We start from the raw sequence: 21,286 nt of genomic DNA, 5'->3' as shown, positions 1-21,286 counted from the left end.
TACAACGTCAGTCAAAACAACATTTAATTAATCACATCGTGGGGACATTTGCGCACACACTACATCACACACACACACACACACACACACACACACACACACACATATATATATATATATATATATATATATATATATATATATATATATAGTATTTTCCTGATTAATGTAGTAATACAGTACTCTTCCGATTGCTGTTAATGATGTGTGACCAATGGGCAGATCCCATTAAGCGATTGCTATACTTTGTAAAATGTATATCGGGGGTGTATAAATTCTTTAATCACGGTCTCTCCCTGTTCCGGGACGTGTCACCATTTCCACCAGAGCGCGTCTAACACAAGTGCATCAGCACCCTGGTTACGTCTCGCCGTTTAACCACTTGCTGACTAGCTGCTGCCTGTCACTGTCCGTCCGGCCGGCCGAGGAGCGCAGGGGGTCCCGCTCCTTACCACGGAGCCGTCGTACACGCAGCCCGGCTGCAGCATGACGCCCGGCTCCCCCGCACCGGAGCGGCGCGCACAAACGGCCAGGTTTCATCTGCTGACCCTGCCCGCTTTCTCAACTCCTTGATCGCTCAGCTTGCTCCTCTTTCTGCATACGGATCGTTTAAATCAGAAGCGACTCCGGATTTCTTCCCACACCGAAGCGCCCCGAGATTTACCTGCCAAGCTGTGCATTTTCTTACGGCAGTTTTAAGAGGCACGGATGGGAGAAGCCTGAGCCCCGCTTGCGCGGGAGCGCCTCGCAGCCTCCGTGTTCCCCTGGACACCGGCAAGGACAGGTGGCTCCGTCCACGCTTCTCACCAAACCGCGCACTTTGGGAGACCGCAACCGCAAGGCGACCGCAAAGCACACGGACCTAGAAGGCGGACATGGGTGAGTGATCGCAACCCGGCGCGCTTGGCTCAAAACCAGCGACAGATCACTCATGCGGGGCATGAGCAGCGCAACTGGTTTCACGTAGTAGAGACCAGCTGTCCGTTGCTTACGCGCAAATGTCCAAAAAGAGACGAACAAAGTTGCCTTTTATTATCGGAATTGAGTGTGCGTAGTATTTTCACTCAGATGCTGAGGATGAATGGATGCACCGAAACACTTCAAAACCTCATTACGGTTACTGATCTGCAAGTGCCTCTGTTTCAGGGACTTACAGTGGATTGCATTAGTTATGTCAATATGTATTCGCGGCAGTGGAACTGAAATATTGTGGCTCTTTCCTGTTAGTTCGTCGGCGTAATTCGTATTTTGAGGCATATGGAAAGATTACTGCAATGGTTAAAATTCAACTTCGAAGTTTGCAACTGCCTGATTTATTCTGAAGGTGGTTATTCTGGTTTATATTGGGATAAACAAATTAACATTCAACTCATTCCCAATAAGACAGAGCCGTAGGCAGTGAGCATTGGGAGGATTAGTAAATCTTATGCAATCCCATTCTTTTTGCATCCCCAACATAGGCGGACATTGCCGTCTCTGTCAAGATTGAACAAAAGCGATGACAGATTGCAGCGCTCCTGTTTACCGGTTTGTAACTTGGCCGGCTCCGGCTCGGGCTCGGGCTCCGGCTCGCAGCCAAGCCCATTATTCACAGCCCGTTTCCACTGACAACTTACAGTAGTTATATAAGACCTGAGCTGTTCGAGGAGCCCGATCAAGCCCCCGAAACGGGCCGGGCTTCGTTAGTGATGGACGGCATATTAACGCGATTGATCGGTAATGTTCATTCACGGCCAGCGTGAAATTATTAACGCATCCATGATTTATCCTGGCTCGGCGTGTCATGCTGCTTGAAGTGCGCTAGTGAAAATAACCTTGTATTTCCTGGAGGATCAACTAAACCACCTGCTTACTTATTCAGGTACATCAATGGAGGTTTTATGATATACATATTGATCGAAATAAGCAAGTGAATGAACACGAAAACCACGCTGATATAAAATCATATTAATGTTCAAGGGGAAAAAGTTTTAATAGAACTGTTAGAGACATCACAGTGTTCCCCAGCTCCCAGAAGCATCGTAATATCCTCCAGTTCCCCGATAAGGGTTCATCTGGATATTTATTAACGCTTCAAATGAGAGTAAATGCGGTGAGTTCGTCTTCTGGGCTAGAATCCGGTCATGGGGGCTAACTAAAATTACTTTACTTTAAATGTTTGTTTCACTTCTAAAAGTTTGCTTTCTGAAAGGAGGATTACTTGCACTACTTGAAAATATGCGTTGTGTACTGTGTGAAGGTTTTATATGGCAATGCCCCAGAAATGGCGAAATACTTGATACACACTGCGGTACTTCGTGTTCACTGTGTTGGATGACGGTGAATGCTCCAACATGAATGTAGGCACGGCAAGCTGGCGGATTGGTAACAGAGTGGATGCATTTCGAGCGCTGCTTGGAAATGGATTTTACATCGCCATGCCAAGGATCTGAGTTAAGCGCTCAGCTGAGCGGTAAAGCGTGAAGCAAAATGGACTAGCGGGAATATTCAGTGGGGCTTATGTTTGACCTTTGAAACCCATATAGCGCAAAATTCATGTAGCAAACGGTGTATTTCTGACATATGTGGACTAAAGCCTGGCAGCAGGCACTGCCCGTAGCCTTTGGCAGACACTGGTCCTTCTCCTCAGCCAAACGGCTGATGGCTGAAGCTTCAGAAATGCATTTGTGATTCAGTGGTTTCTCCGGGTAGGTCCTCTGCAGCTCTCTGACGCCTCCTAAACGTGCTGCTCCTCCGCCGTTCCGGCACTTTCCCACATAGGTACCAGTTTGTATTCTCACATATGCGTTTATTTTTTTCGCTCTCTGTTCACTCAGAATATCACATGACGCAGTTGTCTGGCAAGAAGCCTATCCACGTATAGCAGAGAAATGCCGCTTCACGGAAACCATACATAGCATCATTCATGCAAACCAGAATAACTGCAAACCTGGCTCTTCGGTCAAGCACACAACATCCCACCTCTTTCAGACTGTAAATCTGTACTCTGAACTACAGTACAACCCCTGGAACTCTCAGTCCAACGAGAGGTAAATAAAAAGAAAAATTTATAATAACCTAACCAGACAACATAATTTTAATCGGATATTTTGTTTTGTGAATAATCTATTTGTGCGTAAACAGCCTGTGGTGTCTGCATTTAAGTTGTCATTATTATCAGCAGGATGATGACCAAGAGCTGCCAATATTCTGTGTATGTACAGTATTTTATACTGTCGTACATTTCTGCCAGCAGATTCTTGCTGACGGGAGATTTAGTCCCCATAACCTACAGGATTCATGATTCAGGCAGAGGAAGCTGGAGGAGATCACTGCCTCATTGCCTTTTGCCTCACTGTACTGAGGGATCGCTTCACCAACCTCTGTCCTCGCACTGTCAGAAAAAAAGAGTATCAATCTGTACCTTTGCTTGTCACTGGGGCTGTACCCTCAAGGGTCTGCCAACTGTAAGATAGCTGTTGGTAAATGTACCTTTAAAAAAAATGGACTATGAGGAATATTTTTGTACCATTAATGTTGTTTGTATCTTGGGGATGTTCCTCAGAGTCCTTTTCTGTACCTTAAATTAGACTAAAAGGTACATTTACCTATAGCTAGGGTACAATTGGCTAGACCCTTGAAAGTACAGCCCCAGTGACAAGCAAAGGTACAAATTGGAACACATTTTGCTGACAGTGCAGAGCCCTGATAGTCATCGGTATCTCAGAGACAACCTCTGTCCTCACAGACCCTGATAATCATGGTCTCTCAGAGGCAGCCTCTAATCTCACCTCACAGAGCCCTGATAATGAAGGTCTCTCAGAGGCAGCCTCTGTCCTCACAGAGCCCTGATTATCATGGGTCTCTCAGAGGCAGCCTCTGTCCTCACAGACCCTGATAATCACGGTCTCTCAGAGGCAGCCTCTAGTCTCACCGTACAGAGCCCCGATAATCATGGGTCTCTCAGAGGCAGCCTCTGTCATGACAATCACATGTTTATGCAGTTTAGTTAATGCAGCACATATGGGAGATGCTAACACTTCTTTCTTCCTAGCTCCTCTGGAGTGACATTTCAGGCTATTTTGATTTAAAAACTGCAGGATTTAAAGTAATGGGTTTTAAGTGCACAAAAAGCACCTCATTTCAATATAGTGGTCCCCGTGACCAGCTAATCTCACATTTTTAAATTGCAGTTCAGCTTCACTAATATGCTCATATCGGACAGTTTTATGTATGAAAAGAATAATTTGAATCCGCAAGTCTTAAAGGGGAACTGTGAGCCAGGTCTGATGTAGGAGTGTGATTGTATAATCATCATCAAACACTCCATCCTCAGTTATGGAGGTAGATGATATTCGCAGCAATGAAGCTTGTCCTTTACGCACCGCTTGTGCTGGTGAGGAGTTGGGGGAATCTAAATGGAGGCCTCCTTAGCCTCCAGTTGACACCAGCAGAGGGTGTAATGGTAAAGCTGGCTTGTAAGGGAGAGGATTCAGCCCTTGGGCCCCGGGGGCACCAAAAGCACAAGTGGATAGACGGTGGCAAGGTTAGCTGTACGAGCCACTTGTCACGATGCGAAAACTCAGAGGCTGGTGTGACGCTTTAAGCTCGTAGCATTATGACAGAACAGAAAGCCCTCGTCATAGTTCAGCGAGTAGCTCCCACGGAATTCCAGCCTTTGCATATCTGATCTTCGTCTCCCATGTGAGGTACACACAGGTGAGAGTGAAGCTGAGAGTCACAGCTTAGGGTTAGCCATTTATCCAGCACATCTGGCAGGTAAAGGCTTTGCTGAAGCGCCCAACAGTGACATGATCACTCTGCCAGTCACAGGATTTGAACTGCTAACCTCCTGATCACAGGCAGACAGTCCTAACCTCACCTCCGCTGCTCCAATAACAGTGTAAGTAACACTTTCGGTCACTGTGTGGTAGTTGTCCTGATTATTTGCTAGACAATGGCGTTTTTGATGAAGGATATTGAGTCTACAAAAACCAAAGTAGTACTACTCAGAAATACAGAAAAGCCCTTTATGTCAACCTACCCCATCCCTCAACCCCTCTCTTCAAATATAATCCAGTAAAAATAAATATAGACACGTGTGTGTGCACATGTGCGCCCACTAACTGAATCATCCTATTAAACAGGCTAAATGCCTTATATATTTTTAGCAAATAAGCATATTTGCATATTGCTTAATGTCAATGAATATCTCCCCCGTAATTGCTTTGGGGAGCTATACGTTTTGTAGACCGTACATTTAGAACTGAAAGCCACAATTAACATCTTGAGTTCAGGAAATACTGCTGGCCCAATGAATCAGACTGTTCCACAAAATAGCGTCTTTTCCGTTTCAAATCGGTTGCTGATTAAATTAAACGTGTCTGTGTTAATGACAAGTTGCATTAAATTGGGCTTTTTTTTCCTCTTTGCCCGCCGCTGAAAAAGCTGACTGTTTGGAAATTAAGTCATTTCATTCGTTTGCATGCCGCCATGAAAGTGAAGCCTAAATGATTAATATTACTAAATCTTACTACGAAAGTGCATACCTGTTTTTGTCCCTGTGTGTGGGAAAGAGCAATGATCAGAGAAAAATAGTAAGTGTGCAGACACCTCCTCCCGGCACCCCCGCCGGCTTGAGCCGCCGTTTCACTTGACGAGCTCCGATTGCCGTCTGCATTGGTTTTAAATGTCATCTTTCATCGTTTGGTTTTAGTCCGTAACCCCCTTCCCCTCCACTTTCCTATAGCCCAGGTTTGAGCTCCGTCCCGGGACCCTGGGAGGGCCGGTGATAAAGCTGGCTTTTCTCTGACGTACAACAGGACAGGAACGAGTGCCTTTAAACAGTTAAATGAATAATACTGAATTCATGTAGGCTTACTTATTTTCTTTTTACTTAGCAGAAATTCCTGGATAACGGCGCGCTTTCGGAGTATAATTATGTGTCTTTTCGCGCTCTGCGTAGCGCATTAACCTTGCAGGAGAGTTCCACAAGCTTGTGTAAATTCCCTTTTTTAAAATGAAATCGGTGGCATAAAAAGTGATGTAACCGCTAGCACCATTTGACTTTTTAGTTGTTTATAAAAAAGAAAAAAACTACTTCAAAAAGTTTAATTTCAGCTCTATCGGCTATCAAAAGGGAGGGCGTCGCAGTGTGAAAGATGCGATTGAAAGGTGTGGGGGGCAGAGATGGATCACGAATGAATGGGTGTCACGATGAAAAGTAATTATCCGTTAGTTAGGCTGCGCATAATAAATCATCAACACCCAAAAGTTTAGGACAATCAGTCATTTGCAAACATAAATTATAAAAGTACTATCCTTGTTTTTGAAATGCAATTTAAAAATAACGTTACGGCTGTGCTGCTTTGTCTCTTAATTAAAATATATTCACACATTAACAAACAAACAAACGTCAATGTAATGCTCTTGTGGGGGATGCCACGCATAAAGAGAGTAAACTCCTGTTGGTGTAAAGGTCAGGTACATAAGATGTCCCAAAGAGCTTGATCTGTAAACGCGACAAAGGGTTGGTGTGCAGAACTGCACTGGTGGAGCGTGCGACTGATTCACTGGACAGTGCATGGAGTGTGTTGGGGTCACCGTGCAAATCATTCACTAGACAGTGTGCAAAGTAGTGATGCGCGGGTCGGGTATTTTTCCAACCCGCGGGTCCCGCTTTTATGAAATTATTTGGCCCGCCCCAGAACGCCCCGCAAATAAAGTGACAATTTCTTTACCCGCCCCAACTCGACCCGCGGGTTACCCGCGGGGTCCGCGGGTTACGAGACGACCCGCGCATCACTACTGCTTGGCGCTTTCGTGACTTGTCACGTGACGTAACCTTATCAAAGAACTTAATAAAATATGAAAATAGATATTCCCAAATATTTAATATAGGCTATAGGGAATTGCACGCAACATACATGGATTTTTTATTTAATTTTGTTTTTAATGACCCGCCCCAAGATTTGGACGTTGCATTTATTGTTTACCACTCTGCGGTATAGACGCTCTCTGGGTTACGATGCTCCATGTTACGATATTTTGACTTTACGATGGGTAAATGTTTTTCACTTTCAGTAAATTTTTAAATTAATGACATGAGATATTCGACACTTTTTAAAAATAAATTAGGCTTTATGTTAATGATTTTGCCCATCTGTAGGCTAATGTAAACATTCTAAGCATGTTTAAGGTAGGCTATAGGCTAGGCCAGGGGTCACCAACCTTTTTGAAACTGAGAGCTACTTCACGGGTACTGAGCCATATGAAGGGCTACCAGTTTGAAACGCCCTCCTAAACTTACCTAAACTTCTTGTATAATAAACATAATAAACATGTTTTAAATGCTTTTTTTTGATATTGTCATTTTTAAATCTATATAAATGCAAATGTGATTAAAGAAGAATAGCAACAAATTAAATTTTAGACGCTGCTCACTGGTGAGTTGTGCTATTTTTAGAACAGGTCCTTGGGGGCGTCCTGGTGCCCGTGGGCACCATGTTGGTGACCCCTGGGCTAGGCTATGATGTTTCTGGGGTTAGGTGTACTGTATCAAATGCATTTTCGCCTTATGGTAGGTTTGTCGGAACGTAACCCCTTCATAACTGGGGGAGAGTGTTGAATTGCTGAATCACGCAATTGAAAAAGAAATTTAAAGGTATCTGTTTATCAAGTCCTGCTTACATTTGTGCATCTCCAAACAACCTGTAGACAAATTTGGAAAAAATTTCGAGCCGCTCACTTTTTATGCATCTTCTAAAGTTAGTATCTATACTACTTTTTTAGTCTTGTAAAGTATGAATAAATTTAATGGAGGTAAGTGTAACCGGCGCTGTCATCCTGAGTGTTTGTAGACCTGTTGCTACGGTGCCTAGGGTGGGTTATTTAATGCTAGATATAAATAGTGCTTCAGTTTCAGTCAGCAATATAAGTACACGAGGTATGTACACTTTTCTCGATCATATAAAAAAATGAATGCTACCGAGTGGACCGATCCCAGTTCTTATGGTCTGTGTCACTGCAACGTGTAGTTGCATTTCTGAGGAGGTGCACGTCAGGCTACAGCATGCGCTTTGGCGTAGCATCGATGACTATGCCGTACTTACGGCGTTGATTTGACACAAAAGTATTAATCGACCTTTAGGATCACTGTGTGAATGGTTCACTAGGCAGTGTGTGGAGTGTGTTAGGGTCAGCATGAATGGTTCACTGGATAGTGTGTAGAAACTTAGCGCGTGGGGCGTGTTAGGGTCAGTGTGTGCAGTGTGTGGACTATGGTAGGGTCAGTGTGTGGAGTGTGTTAGGGACAGTGTGAATGGTTCATTGGACAATGTGTGGAGTATGTTGGGGTCAGTGTGAATGGTTCACTGGACAGTGAGTGGAACGTGTTAGGGTCAGTGCACCCAGTGTGTGGACTATGGTAAGGTCAGTGTGTGGAATTTGTTAGGGTCAGTGTGAATGGTTCACTGGACAGTGTGTGGAGCATGTTAGGGTCAGTGCACCCAGTGTGTGGACTATGGTAAGGTCAGTGTGTGGAATGTGTTAGGGTCAGTGTGAATGGTTCACTGGACAGTGAGTGGAACGCGTTAGGGTCAGTGCACCCAGTGTGTGGACTATGGTAAGGTCAGTGTGTGGAATTTGTTAGGGTCAGTGTGAATGGTTCACTGGACAATGTGTGGAGCATGTTAGGATCAGTGCGCCCAGTGTGTGGACTATGGTAGGGTCAGTGTGAGAACTGAGTTAGGGATACTGAGTTCAGTGCTTTAGGGTTAGTGTACGAATGGTGCACTGGACAGTGTGTTGAATGTGTTAGGGTCAATATGTGCATTGCTCATTGGACAGTGTGTGGATTTCCTTAAGAATAGTGTGTGGAGTGTGATAGGGCCAGTGTGTGGCGTCAACAGTGTGTGAATGGTTCACTGGACAGTGTGCAAAGTGTGTTAGGGTTAATATGTGAAGGGTTCATTGGATAGTCTGTGGAGTGTGTCAGGGTCAGTGTGAATGGTGCACTGGACAGTCCCTGGAGTGTGTTAGGGTCAGAGTGAATGGTGCACTGGACAGTCCGTGGAGTGTGTTAGGGTCAGTGTGAATGGTGCATTGGACAGTCCGTGGAGTGTGTTAGGGTCAGTGTGAATGGTGCACTGGACAGTCTGTGGAGTGTGTTAGGGTCAGAGTGAATGGTGCACTGGACAGTCCGTGGAGTGTGTTAGGGACTGTTTATACAGTGTTTTCAGTTGTATCACAGCACTGGTAAGTTCCATGGTGGGTTTCTGTTAGAAGCTGTTTATATTCACCTTTTGCTAGGAGCTTTCAAATATTGTGCATGATAATTGCTGGCATTCAGCCTGCCTTTGCCAATACTTTAATTTAATAACATTTAATGTGAAGGAAAAAGAATGGAAGTGAGCATTTAGAAAGATGAATCGAAATGAGGGATGAGGCCAGTGTTTGGTTCGGGTGACGGTAGGGACAGGCTCACTGTCACCGTGCCCGCTGCCATCGTCCTGATGTTCAGCTGCGTTAAATTAGATGTGGGAGTAATTGAAGCAATAGACTGAAGCATCCTAATGATCGTTCTCCCCGCTCGCCTCTGTCTCCTGCCCATACGATGCACTCTCATGTAATTTTAGCCAAGTTCTTCACCTCAGAAGGTAGAATGTGCTTTCTGACCTGGTTTCACCCCCCCGACCTGGCCAGACATGCTGACGTCACCCGGCAGCTCTGTTATCACCCCATGTTTGGCTTCCTATGGTCACATAGCACAGGTTTAGCTTTAATTGATTTTCTTGTTCACTTTTCCCTCCCCTCACTACGTGCCACCAAAGATGGTGTCACACATGATGAACTTTAACCCTGATATGTTAAATGAGGGGGTGTGCAGGCCGGCGTCAGCCTCCTTCGTATGAGGGGGTGTGCAGGCCGGCGTCAGCCTCCTTCGTATGAGGGGGTGTGCAGGCCGGCGTCAGCCTCCTTCTTATGAGGGGGTGTGCAGGCCGGCGTCAGCCTCCTTCGTATGAGGGGGTGTGCAGGCCGGCGTCAGCCTCCTTCGTATGAGGGGGTGTGCAGGCCGGCGTCAGCCTCCTTCGTATGAGGGGGTGTGCAGGCCGGCGTCAGCCTCCTTCGTATGAGGGGGTGTGCAGGCCGGCGTCAGCCTCCTTCGTATGAGGGGGTGTGCAGGCCGGCGTCAGCCTCCTTCTTATGAGGGGGTGTGCAGGCCGGCGTCAGCCTCCTTCGTATGTGGGGGTGTGCAGGCCGGCGTCAGCCTCCTTCTTATGAGGGGGTGTGCAGGCCGGCGTCAGCCTCCTTCTTATGAGGGGGTGTGCAGGCCGGCGTCAGCCTCCTTCGTATGAGGGGGTGTGCAGGCCGGCGTCAGCCTCCTTCGTATGAGGGGGTGTGCAGGCCGGCGTCAGCCTCCTTCGTATGAGGGGGTGTGCAGGCCGGCGTCAGCCTCCTTCGTATGTGGGGGTGTGCAGGCCGGCGTCAGCCTCCTTCGTATGAGGGGGTGTGCAGGCCGGCGTCAGCCTCCTTCGTATGTGGGGGTGTGCAGGCCGGCGTCAGCCTCCTTCGTATGTGGGGGTGTGCAGGCCGGCGTCAGCCTCCTTCGTATGAGGGGGTGTGCAGGCCGGCGTCAGCCTCCTTCGTATGAGGGGGTGTGCAGGCCGGCGTCAGCCTCCTTCGTATGAGGGGGTGTGCAGGCCGGCGTCAGCCTCCTTCGTATGTGGGGGTGTGCAGGCCGGCGTCAGCCTCCTTCGTATGAGGGGGTGTGCAGGCCGGCGTCAGCCTCCTTCTTATGAGGGGGTGTGCAGGCCGGCGTCAGCCTCCTTCGTATGTGGGGGTGTGCAGGCCGGCGTCAGCCTCCTTCTTATGAGGGGGTGTGCAGGCCGGCGTCAGCCTCCTTCGTATGAGGGGGTGTGCAGGCCGGCGTCAGCCTCCTTCGTATGAGGGGGTGTGCAGGCCGGCGTCAGCCTCCTTCTTATGAGGGGGTGTGCAGGCCGGCGTCAGCCTCCTTCTTATGAGGGGGTGTGCAGGCCGGCGTCAGCCTCCTTCGTATGTGGGGGTGTGCAGGCCGGCGTCAGCCTCCTTCGTATGAGGGGGTGTGCAGGCCGGCGTCAGCCTCCTTCGTATGAGGGGGTGTGCAGGCCGGCGTCAGCCTCCTTCGTATGAGGGGGTGTGCAGGCCGGCGTCAGCCTCCTTCGTATGAGGGGGTGTGCAGGCCGGCGTCAGCCTCATTCGTATGAGGGGGTGTGCAGGCCGGCGTCAGCCTCCTTCGTATGTGGGGGTGTGCAGGCCGGCGTCAGCCTCCTTCTTATGAGGGGGTGTGCAGGCCGGCGTCAGCCTCCTTCGTATGAGGGGGTGTGCAGGCCGGCGTCAGCCTCCTTCTTATGAGGGGGTGTGCAGGCCGGCGTCAGCCTCCTTCGTATGTGGGGGTGTGCAGGCCGGCGTCAGCCTCCTTCTTATGAGGGGGTGTGCAGGCCGGCGTCAGCCTCCTTCGTATGAGGGGGTGTGCAGGCCGGCGTCAGCCTCCTTCGTATGAGGGGGTGTGCAGGCCGGCGTCAGCCTCCTTCGTATGAGGGGGTGTGCAGGCCGGCGTCAGCCTCCTTCGTATGAGGGGGTGTGCAGGCCGGCGTCAGCCTCCTTCTTATGAGGGGGTGTGCAGGCCGGCGTCAGCCTCCTTCTTATGAGGGGGTGTGCAGGCCGGCGTCAGCCTCCTTCGTATGTGGGGGTGTGCAGGCCGGCGTCAGCCTCCTTCGTATGAGGGGGTGTGCAGGCCGGCGTCAGCCTCCTTCGTATGAGGGGGTGTGCAGGCCGGCGTCAGCCTCCTTCGTATGAGGGGGTGTGCAGGCCGGCGTCAGCCTCCTTCTTATGAGGGGGTGTGCAGGCCGGCGTCAGCCTCCTTCTTATGAGGGGGTGTGCAGGCCGGCGTCAGCCTCCTTCGTATGAGGGGGTGTGCAGGCCGGCGTCAGCCTCCTTCGTATGAGGGGGTGTGCAGGCCGGCGTCAGCCTCCTTCGTATGTGGGGGTGTGCAGGCCGGCGTCAGCCTCCTTCGTATGAGGGGGTGTGCAGGCCGGCGTCAGTCTCCTTCGTATGTGGGGGTGTGCACACACATAGGGACCCTCACGCTGTAGCCAGACTGCGACCGTCTGCTTGTCTTTGAATGCAGGTCTTTGTGCTCATTGTGCTGCTGATAATTGATAATGGCAGGGTGAAATTAAGTCAGTGATCCTTGCTGAAACCTCCAATTGATTCCCATTTCATCCTGACACAGCCGTACGCAGGCCTGCAACAGGGGCCTGCAACAGGGGCCCGCAGCAGGGGCCCGTAGCAGGGGCCAACACCGGCTTGCTCAATTGGACCCAGACAAAATCTCACCATTAAATTACACCTCTTAAATTTAGACACCTACGCACCATTTCTCCATTTCGCTCACAATATCTGACTGAGGCCGCTGATAAGTCTGCATTGTGTTTTTCCCATAATAGGGAAAAAAACACGTGTTAATAAAGGAGGAGGATAATGAAATTTTGAAAATGTTGGGATGAAGGTGTCCCGCAGAGGAAACATGGTCCATCAATTTAGATTTTCAAGAGAGGAATGCGAACAGACAGCACCTAGAGCAAAAATGCTCATTCCATTCTGTGGGACCTTTGCTAATCATTCTCTACATCTACTGGCAACTCCCCAACAAATAAAATGACCTGAAAATACCTATTATGCAGCAAAACACTTCAAATGAGGCAATACATCACCAGGAACGTGAATCAGTGTAATGCACCACCGGGGAGCAAACATCAGTGTAATGCACCACCAGGAAAATGAGTGAGTTTAACACAACACCAGGAATGTTAGTCAGTTGAAGACACGACCAGGAACATGAGTCATTTCAATACACCACTAGAAACGTCTATGTAATTCACCACAGGAACATGAGTCAGTTTAATACAGCACCAGGAATTTGAGTCAGTTTAATACATTGCTGGGAATGTGAGGTACACATTGTTTTGCTGATTTCACCTGCAACTATACATTTACAGTCTCTTTTCTTCTTATTACAGGGTCGTTGCCTGGGGGCTGGAGCCTCCTGTACTTCCTTCTCCAAACCACCACACTTGTTCTCCTGGGCCAGGGAGAGAAGGCTTGCCCGCTAGCCTGCCGCTGTGAGGGGAAAATCGTCTACTGCGAATCTGCAGCACTTCTGGACATGCCAGAGAACATCTCAGTTGGCTGCCAGGGCCTGTCGCTGCGTTACAACAAAATGATAACCCTCCAACCTTTCCAGTTTTCCCATCTCAACCAGCTCCTCTGGCTCTACTTGGACCATAATGAAATCGAAATTGTGGACGGCCGCGCCTTCCAGGGCGTGCGGCGCCTCAAGGAACTCATCCTGAGCTCCAACAAGATCGCGCAGCTGCACAACGACACCTTCCAGGCCGTGCCCAACCTGCGCAACCTGGATCTGTCCTACAACAAGCTGCAGGAGCTGCAGCCAGGCCAGTTCCAGGGGCTACGCAAGTTACAGATCCTGCACCTGCGCTCCAACAGCCTCACAGGTATCCCCATCCGCGCATTCCTGGAGTGCCGTAGTCTGGAGTTCTTGGACCTGGGCTACAACCGTATTCGCAGCCTCACACGCACTACCTTCCTGGGGCTTCTCAAGCTGGCCGAGCTGCATCTGGAGCACAACCAATTCTCCAGGATCAACTTTTTCCTCTTTCCACGGCTTCTCAACCTGCGGGCGCTCTACCTGCAGTGGAACCGCATTCGTGTCGTTAGTCAAGGCTTACCCTGGACCTGGCACACTCTGCAGAAGCTGGACCTTTCAGGGAATGAGATCCAGACTCTGGATCCGGCTGTTTTTCAGTGCCTGCCCAACCTGCAGATTCTCAATTTGGAATCTAACAAGCTCAGCAACGTGTCCCGTGACACCGTGGATGCCTGGATCTCCCTGACTGCCATAAACCTGGCTGGCAACGTCTGGGACTGTGGTCCTGGCCTTTGTCCCCTAGTGGCCTGGCTGCGGAACTTCAGGGGTACTAAGGACACAACGATGATATGCAGCAGCCCCAAGTTTCTCCAGGGAGAAAAGGTCATGGAGGCCATGAGGAACTTCACGGAATGCGAAGAGGGTCCTACAGAAGAGACGACTTTTCCTTCGCCAACGTACTCGCTAGACGAACTCGATACAAGTGCTGCACCTCCCCCTCCCATTGCCTGGGCCCCATCCCCATCCCTTAGACCCTGGCTGCTACCCCATGTCACACTTCCCGGCCCGGTTGAGGGAGGTCCCAGGAAACCGGCAGCCGGGACGCCAGCATCCACAGACGGCCGCTCCTTCACAGCCATTCCCCAGCTGGAGCACCTGTCCCTGCACAAGGTGGTAGTGGGAGGTGTGGCCCTCTTCCTATCCGTGTGCTTCATCCTGCTCGTCATCTATGTGACGTGGAAGCGCTATCCCAGACCCTCAAGACAACTGCAGCAGCACCCACTGGGTCACAAGCGGCGGAAAAAGGCCCGTGAGCCAGAACAGGACCTCGGCTCCCAGCTCCAGGAATACTACATGACCTACGACCCCTCGCACCCCGAGGCCTTAGATGTGCTTGTTAACGGGGCCGCGGCCTGTACGTGCACCATCTCCGGGTCCAGGGAATGTGAGGTAAGAAAGGACACTTTTCAGCTGCTGAAGCCAAAGGTCATTGGCTCATTACGAATGTGATATAAGGAAAAGTGATGAGGCACCATTGGTTATTTCCCATAAACCTTTGCAGGGCTTGACCTGAGCACTTAGTACGACAAGTGTCATTGCTCGCAGAATCCCAGAATAGTATCTTAGATATGGTTATTACTCTGCTGGTTACTGCACAGCGCTCAGGCACACTCAGAAATGAGCTGCATCCACACTGCATTCACAAATCAGAATGGCAGGGATGGTGTTTTTGGCAGGAGGTGCTGGGAGCAGGAGTGTGTTACAGTCTGCCAGTATATGGCGATGGAACTGACAGTCCGGTACATGGTGCCCTCAGGTTTGGGAAGTGAAAACCCACCCGCACAAAGTGTGTGTGAAGTTTGTATGTTGACCCCATGTCACAAGGGTTTCCCAAGGGAATCTCCCACATTGAGTGAGTGTAAGCGTGTATGTGCCCTGTGCTGAAATTTCACTGTATTATGCATTAATAATAAAGGGATCTTTATCTGATGGACTGGCATCCTGTCCAATTTTTCCCTTGCCCTGTGCCCTGTGACAGAGTGCCATCCCGTCCCCTGTCCTGTGGTGGACTGGCATCCACACACACACACACACACAAATACTCACACTCACACACACACACACACACACACACAGAGCATAGGAGGGATTCAAAGAAATGTACAGACCTTTCAGATGTGTGGATTTTGTATTTTACATTAATCTTTTGTGTGTAATAGAAGATGTCTTATATTAAAGCTTGAAAAAACAGTTTGACTGGTTCTGAAAGGGTCTTTTAGAATGAATCTACATCAGATAAAGACAAAACATAACTGCTGAGAGAAGGAAACTGAGCATTTACAGTCACATTTATTCATTTAGATGGTTAATTTGGGTTGATGTGTCATGATTTATGTTTTTTATATTCCAATTAAATAAGCGAAGGATCTTATAAGACTTGACTGCCCACCAAAAGACACTTCTCTTCATCCTAGTCCTGTACCTGTCAGCTTCAGTTAATGACACCCAGCTGACCTAAGTTTTTTGAGTGTTTGTTTAGTTTGGTATGTGTGCTTTATAAGAAGGGCTTTAGATCCTGTTTCATGTATACATTTTATGTTTTTTTTTTCACGCCATCATTTTGGTCCCTGTTGTCTCATTGCACTGTACTGCCCCCAGGTGGCAGAACCCCCACAACCTGCCACCCTAAAATCTAAATTTGTAGCCTTTGACAGCACCTGATACTGGCACACGATGGAGACATTTCAGAGAGCATTCAGAGAACTACGGAGATAGATTTTATTGCCTGGCAGGAACTGTCTGCCTGAGAGTAAATCTGGGGAACAATTATGTTGTAAACGTTCGTTCTTTAACACTTTTCCTGGTGAATCATTACTTGAAACCAAGACAGAAATGGTACATGCAGGATCTGACACCTATGAAGGTTTCAGGATAGGATTATGTTTCAATGTTCCCCCTGAATTGCTGGAAGTGATGCGGAAAAGCCCGGAAGCTTGATGAGTTAATGGAATAAGGAAGGAACAAAGCATAAGAACTAATGAAATGGGCAGCGTATTGACTGATTAAATAGAATATGAGTGTGCATGCTGAGACTGCCCAAGATGCACTTGTTGTTGATTAATTCAGCCCAGAATGAGAGTGCTGCCTCTGAGATACCAGACACTATTATACATTTCGGTCATGCACCGCATGCCGGTCAGGAAGCGTGGACCGCCGCCATAATGGAAAATTCACATCGACTCTGCAGTTTTTTGATTACTTTATTATTATTTTTTACTTATTCTAAAAAGTTGGATTTGGGTCAATTAGTTAAACGGCGTTTATCCTTAAAGCCATTCATTAAAATGACTTGTCTCCCAGTGACGATTTCCTGACGTGGCCTGAGGGCCGTACGTCTGCCCGCTGTCAGGGATCCTGCTCTAGCCCTGCCTAAAATACCAGCTCTCTCTCGCTCGCATGCTCGCTCGCCTCAGGGGCCGGGAACACATGGAGCTTGGTGTCTCTGCAGAAGCCTGAGGGAGAGCAGCTTGGCGACGTCTCATCAGGGGTCCTACGGTGGCTTGATCTAGAAGCCGGGCACTGATAGACAGGAAGTCCGCCAGGTGCACACATGACCCAATCAGCAGTAAGAGGAAGAGCACCCCTCCCATTCCTCAGAGGCTCTCTTGCCAGCCGTGTTGAATCTCAGCTCTGCCACATTTGATGAGAAGCCATTACACACAGTCTTCATAACAGCCCTTTAAAGATGAGAAAGTCAGGGGGATTGCATGTGTGAGGGACGTTCAACTCTGCTGAGGACCGTATAAACCATACAAGACTGGCATGTAGGGATGATGATGGGTTGTTTTAGGGTTGATGCTGGATTGTCTTAGGGTTAATGTTGGGTTTCAGTAGGGTTGATGTAGAGTTGATGTTGGGCTGCAGTCAGTTTGATATTGGGTTGCTGTTGGGGTGATGTTGGGTTGATGTTGGGTTGCTGTAGGGTTGATGTTGGGTTGCTGCAGGGTTGATCTTGGGTTTCTGTAGGGTTGATGTTGGGTTGCTGTAGGGTTGATTTTGGGTTGCTGTAAGGTTAATGTTGGGTTGCTGTAGGGTTGATGTTGGGTTGCAGTCGGGTTGATGTTGGGTTGCTGTAGGGTTGATGTTGGGCTGAGCCATGATGGGGGGAGGGCTGCAGCTGCAGCTTTAAGGGGTAAATAACCTCAAAGGCAGAATTATAAATGCATTTCAACAAATAAATTCACAGTAACTGTTGGTAACCATCCTGAAGTTGGGCTCGTCTTGCTACCTGCATGGCTGGTCCTGCAGTTAAATGTGAAAGCTGTCAGCACTTAGGCTACTCATTTTCCACTTGGTCGGTGTTTCTTGCAAAGTTTGCCCTCCTACTCCTTAAATAGAGAACAATGAGATAGGCATCACCGTTTATTCATAAGCAGTACAGTCATACAGGGGCTCTGCGAGCTGCTGAGTAATTGTGCCCTCTTGATGGCTCTTTGCTTCACTAACATCTCTTGGCCACAAGGAGGCAGTGTGGGGAAGTCTCAGCTAGAACAGTGCCCTTCTGTGCACCAGGTAGTACAGTATCATGGTTTTAATCAGACATGGGCTGATATTTTGATTATGACACAGAGAAATTAGATGAGAATTACTCAGGAGGCATAAGCAAGCCAAGTATTGAGGAAAGAGCTGGGAAGTAATGATAACCATGACAATATGACAAAGACACAGACCTGAGAAGGGTCCTGCTATAGGAGCATTTAACCTGAACTGCTCCTCTGTGTTTATATGTAAATCTGCGTGTAACGCCAGCCGGCCAGCCAAAGGGAAGTGTACATTTTTAATGTGATTCCAGGACCTTAGATACCTTGTGGTCAACCAGCCTGATCAGCAGGTCCACTAAGAGTTCGGATGGCTAGCTTTCAGAAGCTGCCCCCCACCTTGGTGAAGTGATGCGTGAAGCACCAGCAGGTGGCGCTGTTACCAGCAAGTTCATTAAACATCATGTACTGTAATTAACAACAATCAGATTAACATGGACCGGCTGGGTGTAGAACTTCAGTAGGTAAGAAAGCTGACGACAGGGCTGGAATCCACAGCCTCCAGCATCCGGACCCTCTGCCCTTTCGTTGGTTTCCACGGAAATGCCAAACTTGTGGTGCCCTTATCTCATGGCCCCCGAGGCAAGCAAGCATGTGAGTGAGTGAGCGAGAGTGATTATTTTAAGCAGAGCTGGAGCAGACACCAAGGAGTGACATGACCATGGCAGAGGGATGGAAGCTCTGGCAGAGTCCAGCGACACTGCAGCCAGCTCCCGATCGCTACCAGACCAATGCTGAATCGTGACGTGGCGTTTGTTCAGAGCTCTGACATGCTCATTCTGGCCCGATCCCTGCTAAAATATGTCATTAATGTATTTTGATACTCAGTTACGTACATTTTGGAATACATTAAAGATCATTTTTAAAGCTGCATTAGCATTTTTAATTAGCATATTAGCCACTCCATAAGAAGCAATGCTCTGTTGCTGACAGATGTTCAAAGAAAGTCCTTAACGCCCCCGTTCCCCACGGCGTCCCTGCGCCTCCCCCTGACTCGCTGTGTAGCCTTTTCTACTCACGCGGGAGAGTCAAGTCTCTATGGGCTCGCTGTCTTCAGCTGTTTGTTTGCCTTTCTCTCTTGTTAGGTAATACTGTGGGCTTCAAACACCTAGCAGACTTTAAATGAAGTTTAGAGACTCTGTGTGCTCCAGGCACTGGGGCCAACTGGCCGACAGGCAACGGGCCTGATGTGATGTAAGTGATTGGCCAATGCTTCAATCCCAGACAGTGTGCTGCCTTTTAACAAGCCCTACAACTGAATGACTCCAGACAACTACGACTCTCTAATGATAACTCACTATTAGAAAATCTGCAAATCAGGGCTGCACGATTCTGTGTGGAATATGAATCACAATTTATTTTTTTCATTCAGAATAGAGATTGTGATTTTCTGTCATGATTCTTGAGCAATATATTTCTCTCTTTATTATTCTTGTCACAATGGTCAGCAGGGAAAGAGTGACAATCCACATGCAGCTATATGATGAACTAAAGGGGTCCTATTACAGAACCAAACGACATAGAGTCCTGGGCTAACCTAACATGGGGACAAGGTTCAGGGCAACAGGAGAACGGGAACAAGAACCAAACACTAACGGGAGCAAACATGCAGCTGCAGCACCAGCACTATCTACAATGATCGAACTAGGGATCGGCACACTGGCGGGAAGCTATATACAAGGGCAATGAGAACCAGATGAGGGGCAGGTGTGAGTGATTTGAAGCTAGAGGGGAGGAAATGGGATGATCAAGAGAGACCCCTGCTTGCCAAACAGGAACATGGCAGGTGTAGTCTAGACAGATCATGACAATAATAATAACAACATCAACAACAACAACAATAATAATAATACTTATTATTATTATTACTATTATTAATGAATTGTATATCAGGGCTGTGGAGTCGGTAGATAAATGCTCCGACTCCGACTCCTCAGTTTCTAAATCTTCCGACTCCGACTCCGACTCCCCGACTCCGACTCCTCTGTATGTATATACTATGCTAATGTATTTTCTACATCCATTGAAGGAAAGGAAGGCAACATACATGTCATTTCACCACAGAACTACTGGCTAGGAAGCCAACACTCTACTATAATGCCAGATTAAAGACAAACACAATGAAAACAAGGTTTCAAGGGTAGCGCATAGCGAAGGGGAGCCGACGGAGCTGAGAACACACCAGATGATTTTTCAGGCGTTTGACGCGTGATGACTCGTTGAACGGCCGAAAAATCGGCAGTGCATCTGTAAATGTATGGGGGGCTTTAGGCTAGGTTCACAGTTCCCTGTAACAGTGGAACATGACACAATGGAAAGCAGTGCCGCACCTTACCTGTGCATTACATCCCATATAGTGACGCATACAGTCAATGAAAAGCATGCTTCATGGTTACTTGACATGTTCGTTTTGTGGTAACATTATGCACTGCATGCATTGGGCTTTATTCTTACAGCAGAGAAGTAGTTCATTATGACTGTTTGTGAATTGGGACATTTCAACTTACTTTTTTAATTCCCATTTAAATTTAGTAGGAGTCGGAGTCGGTTAACTTTTTGCCGACTCCGACTCCGACTCCAGGTACCCAAAATTGTCTCTGACTCCGACTCCTCGACTCCGACTCCGACTCCACAGCCCTGTTATATATTGTCTTTATGAACATGGAACAAACATTAGGTAAAGATGCACAATATATTGGTTAACATATTGGTTGATAGGCTGATATTTGTTAAAAATCCGATATTTAAACTATAAAATATTGAAAGTTAGCAGAAGCAGAGCGAAAGACGAAATGGTGATGGCACTGGAGCGATTTCATCAGCTCATTCAGCACTTAGGAGATGCGTCAAAGTTCCAGGTGGTGAAGTGTTTATAATCCATTATTAAATCTCATCCACAGATCAATCTTTTGTTTTCCATCCATCCATTTTCTATACCCACGGAATTAAAAAAAAAATCGATGTAATGTCATTCTGCTAATCGGTATCAGTATCCACAATGTTAGACAAAAATATATCAATTATCTGTATCGATCAAAACGTCCACATCAGTGCACCACTAACAGTATGATCGTTACTGAAATGGGACCGTCACATCTCCTTTGCAGAACAGAAAAGGCACTCTCCTGGTTTTTAACAAACAACCCACTTTGAAATGCAAGAAATGCTTAATTAACTTAATGACAATGGATGGTGACAAGTAGAGATGGGGGAAGTTAGAGTAGTGTCAAGTATACATTTAACGGCAAGTTTAAAAGGTAGGCCTGCCTGACAGGAGTTTTCTGTTAGCATGCAGCTAATGTCATAGAGAACAGCCAGGAGTCAGGGCAGTCTGTTAGCATGCAGCTAATGTTATAGAGAACAGCCAGGAGTCAGGGCAGTCTGTTAGTATGAAGCTAATGTCATAGAGAACAGCCAGGAGTCAGGGCAGTCTGTTAGCATGCAGCTAATGTTATAGCGAACAGCCAGGAGTCAGGGCAGTCTGTTAGTATGAAGCTAATGT

General features: G+C 47.9%; 1 protein-coding gene across 2 annotated transcripts in view; it reads left to right on the top strand.

Moving 5' to 3' along the window:
- The first annotated feature begins 370 nt into the window (after nt 1-370).
- The window catches only part of LOC111833212 (leucine-rich repeat transmembrane neuronal protein 4-like), a 34,233-nt gene continuing 13,317 nt past the window's right edge, over nt 371-21,286 (top strand). Inside the window, exons 1-3 of one of the 2 annotated variants that reach the window (XM_023791228.2) lie at nt 371-879; nt 13,038-14,635; nt 14,923-15,155. In XM_023791228.2, coding sequence (XP_023646996.1) covers nt 876-879; nt 13,038-14,635; nt 14,923-15,015 — 1,695 coding nt within the window. In that variant the 5' untranslated portion in view covers nt 371-875 and the 3' untranslated portion in view covers nt 15,016-15,155. Of the gene's footprint in view, nt 880-13,037; nt 14,636-14,922; nt 15,156-21,286 lie in introns of those variants that run through there. The other variant, XM_023791229.2, reaches the window with a different exon arrangement.

Source organism: Paramormyrops kingsleyae, chromosome 7 (genome assembly GCF_048594095.1).
Source record: "Paramormyrops kingsleyae isolate MSU_618 chromosome 7, PKINGS_0.4, whole genome shotgun sequence".
NCBI lineage: Eukaryota > Metazoa > Chordata > Actinopteri > Osteoglossiformes > Mormyridae > Paramormyrops > Paramormyrops kingsleyae.
Note: the sequence above shows the minus strand (reverse complement) of the source record. Positions and strands in the feature narration are given on the sequence as shown.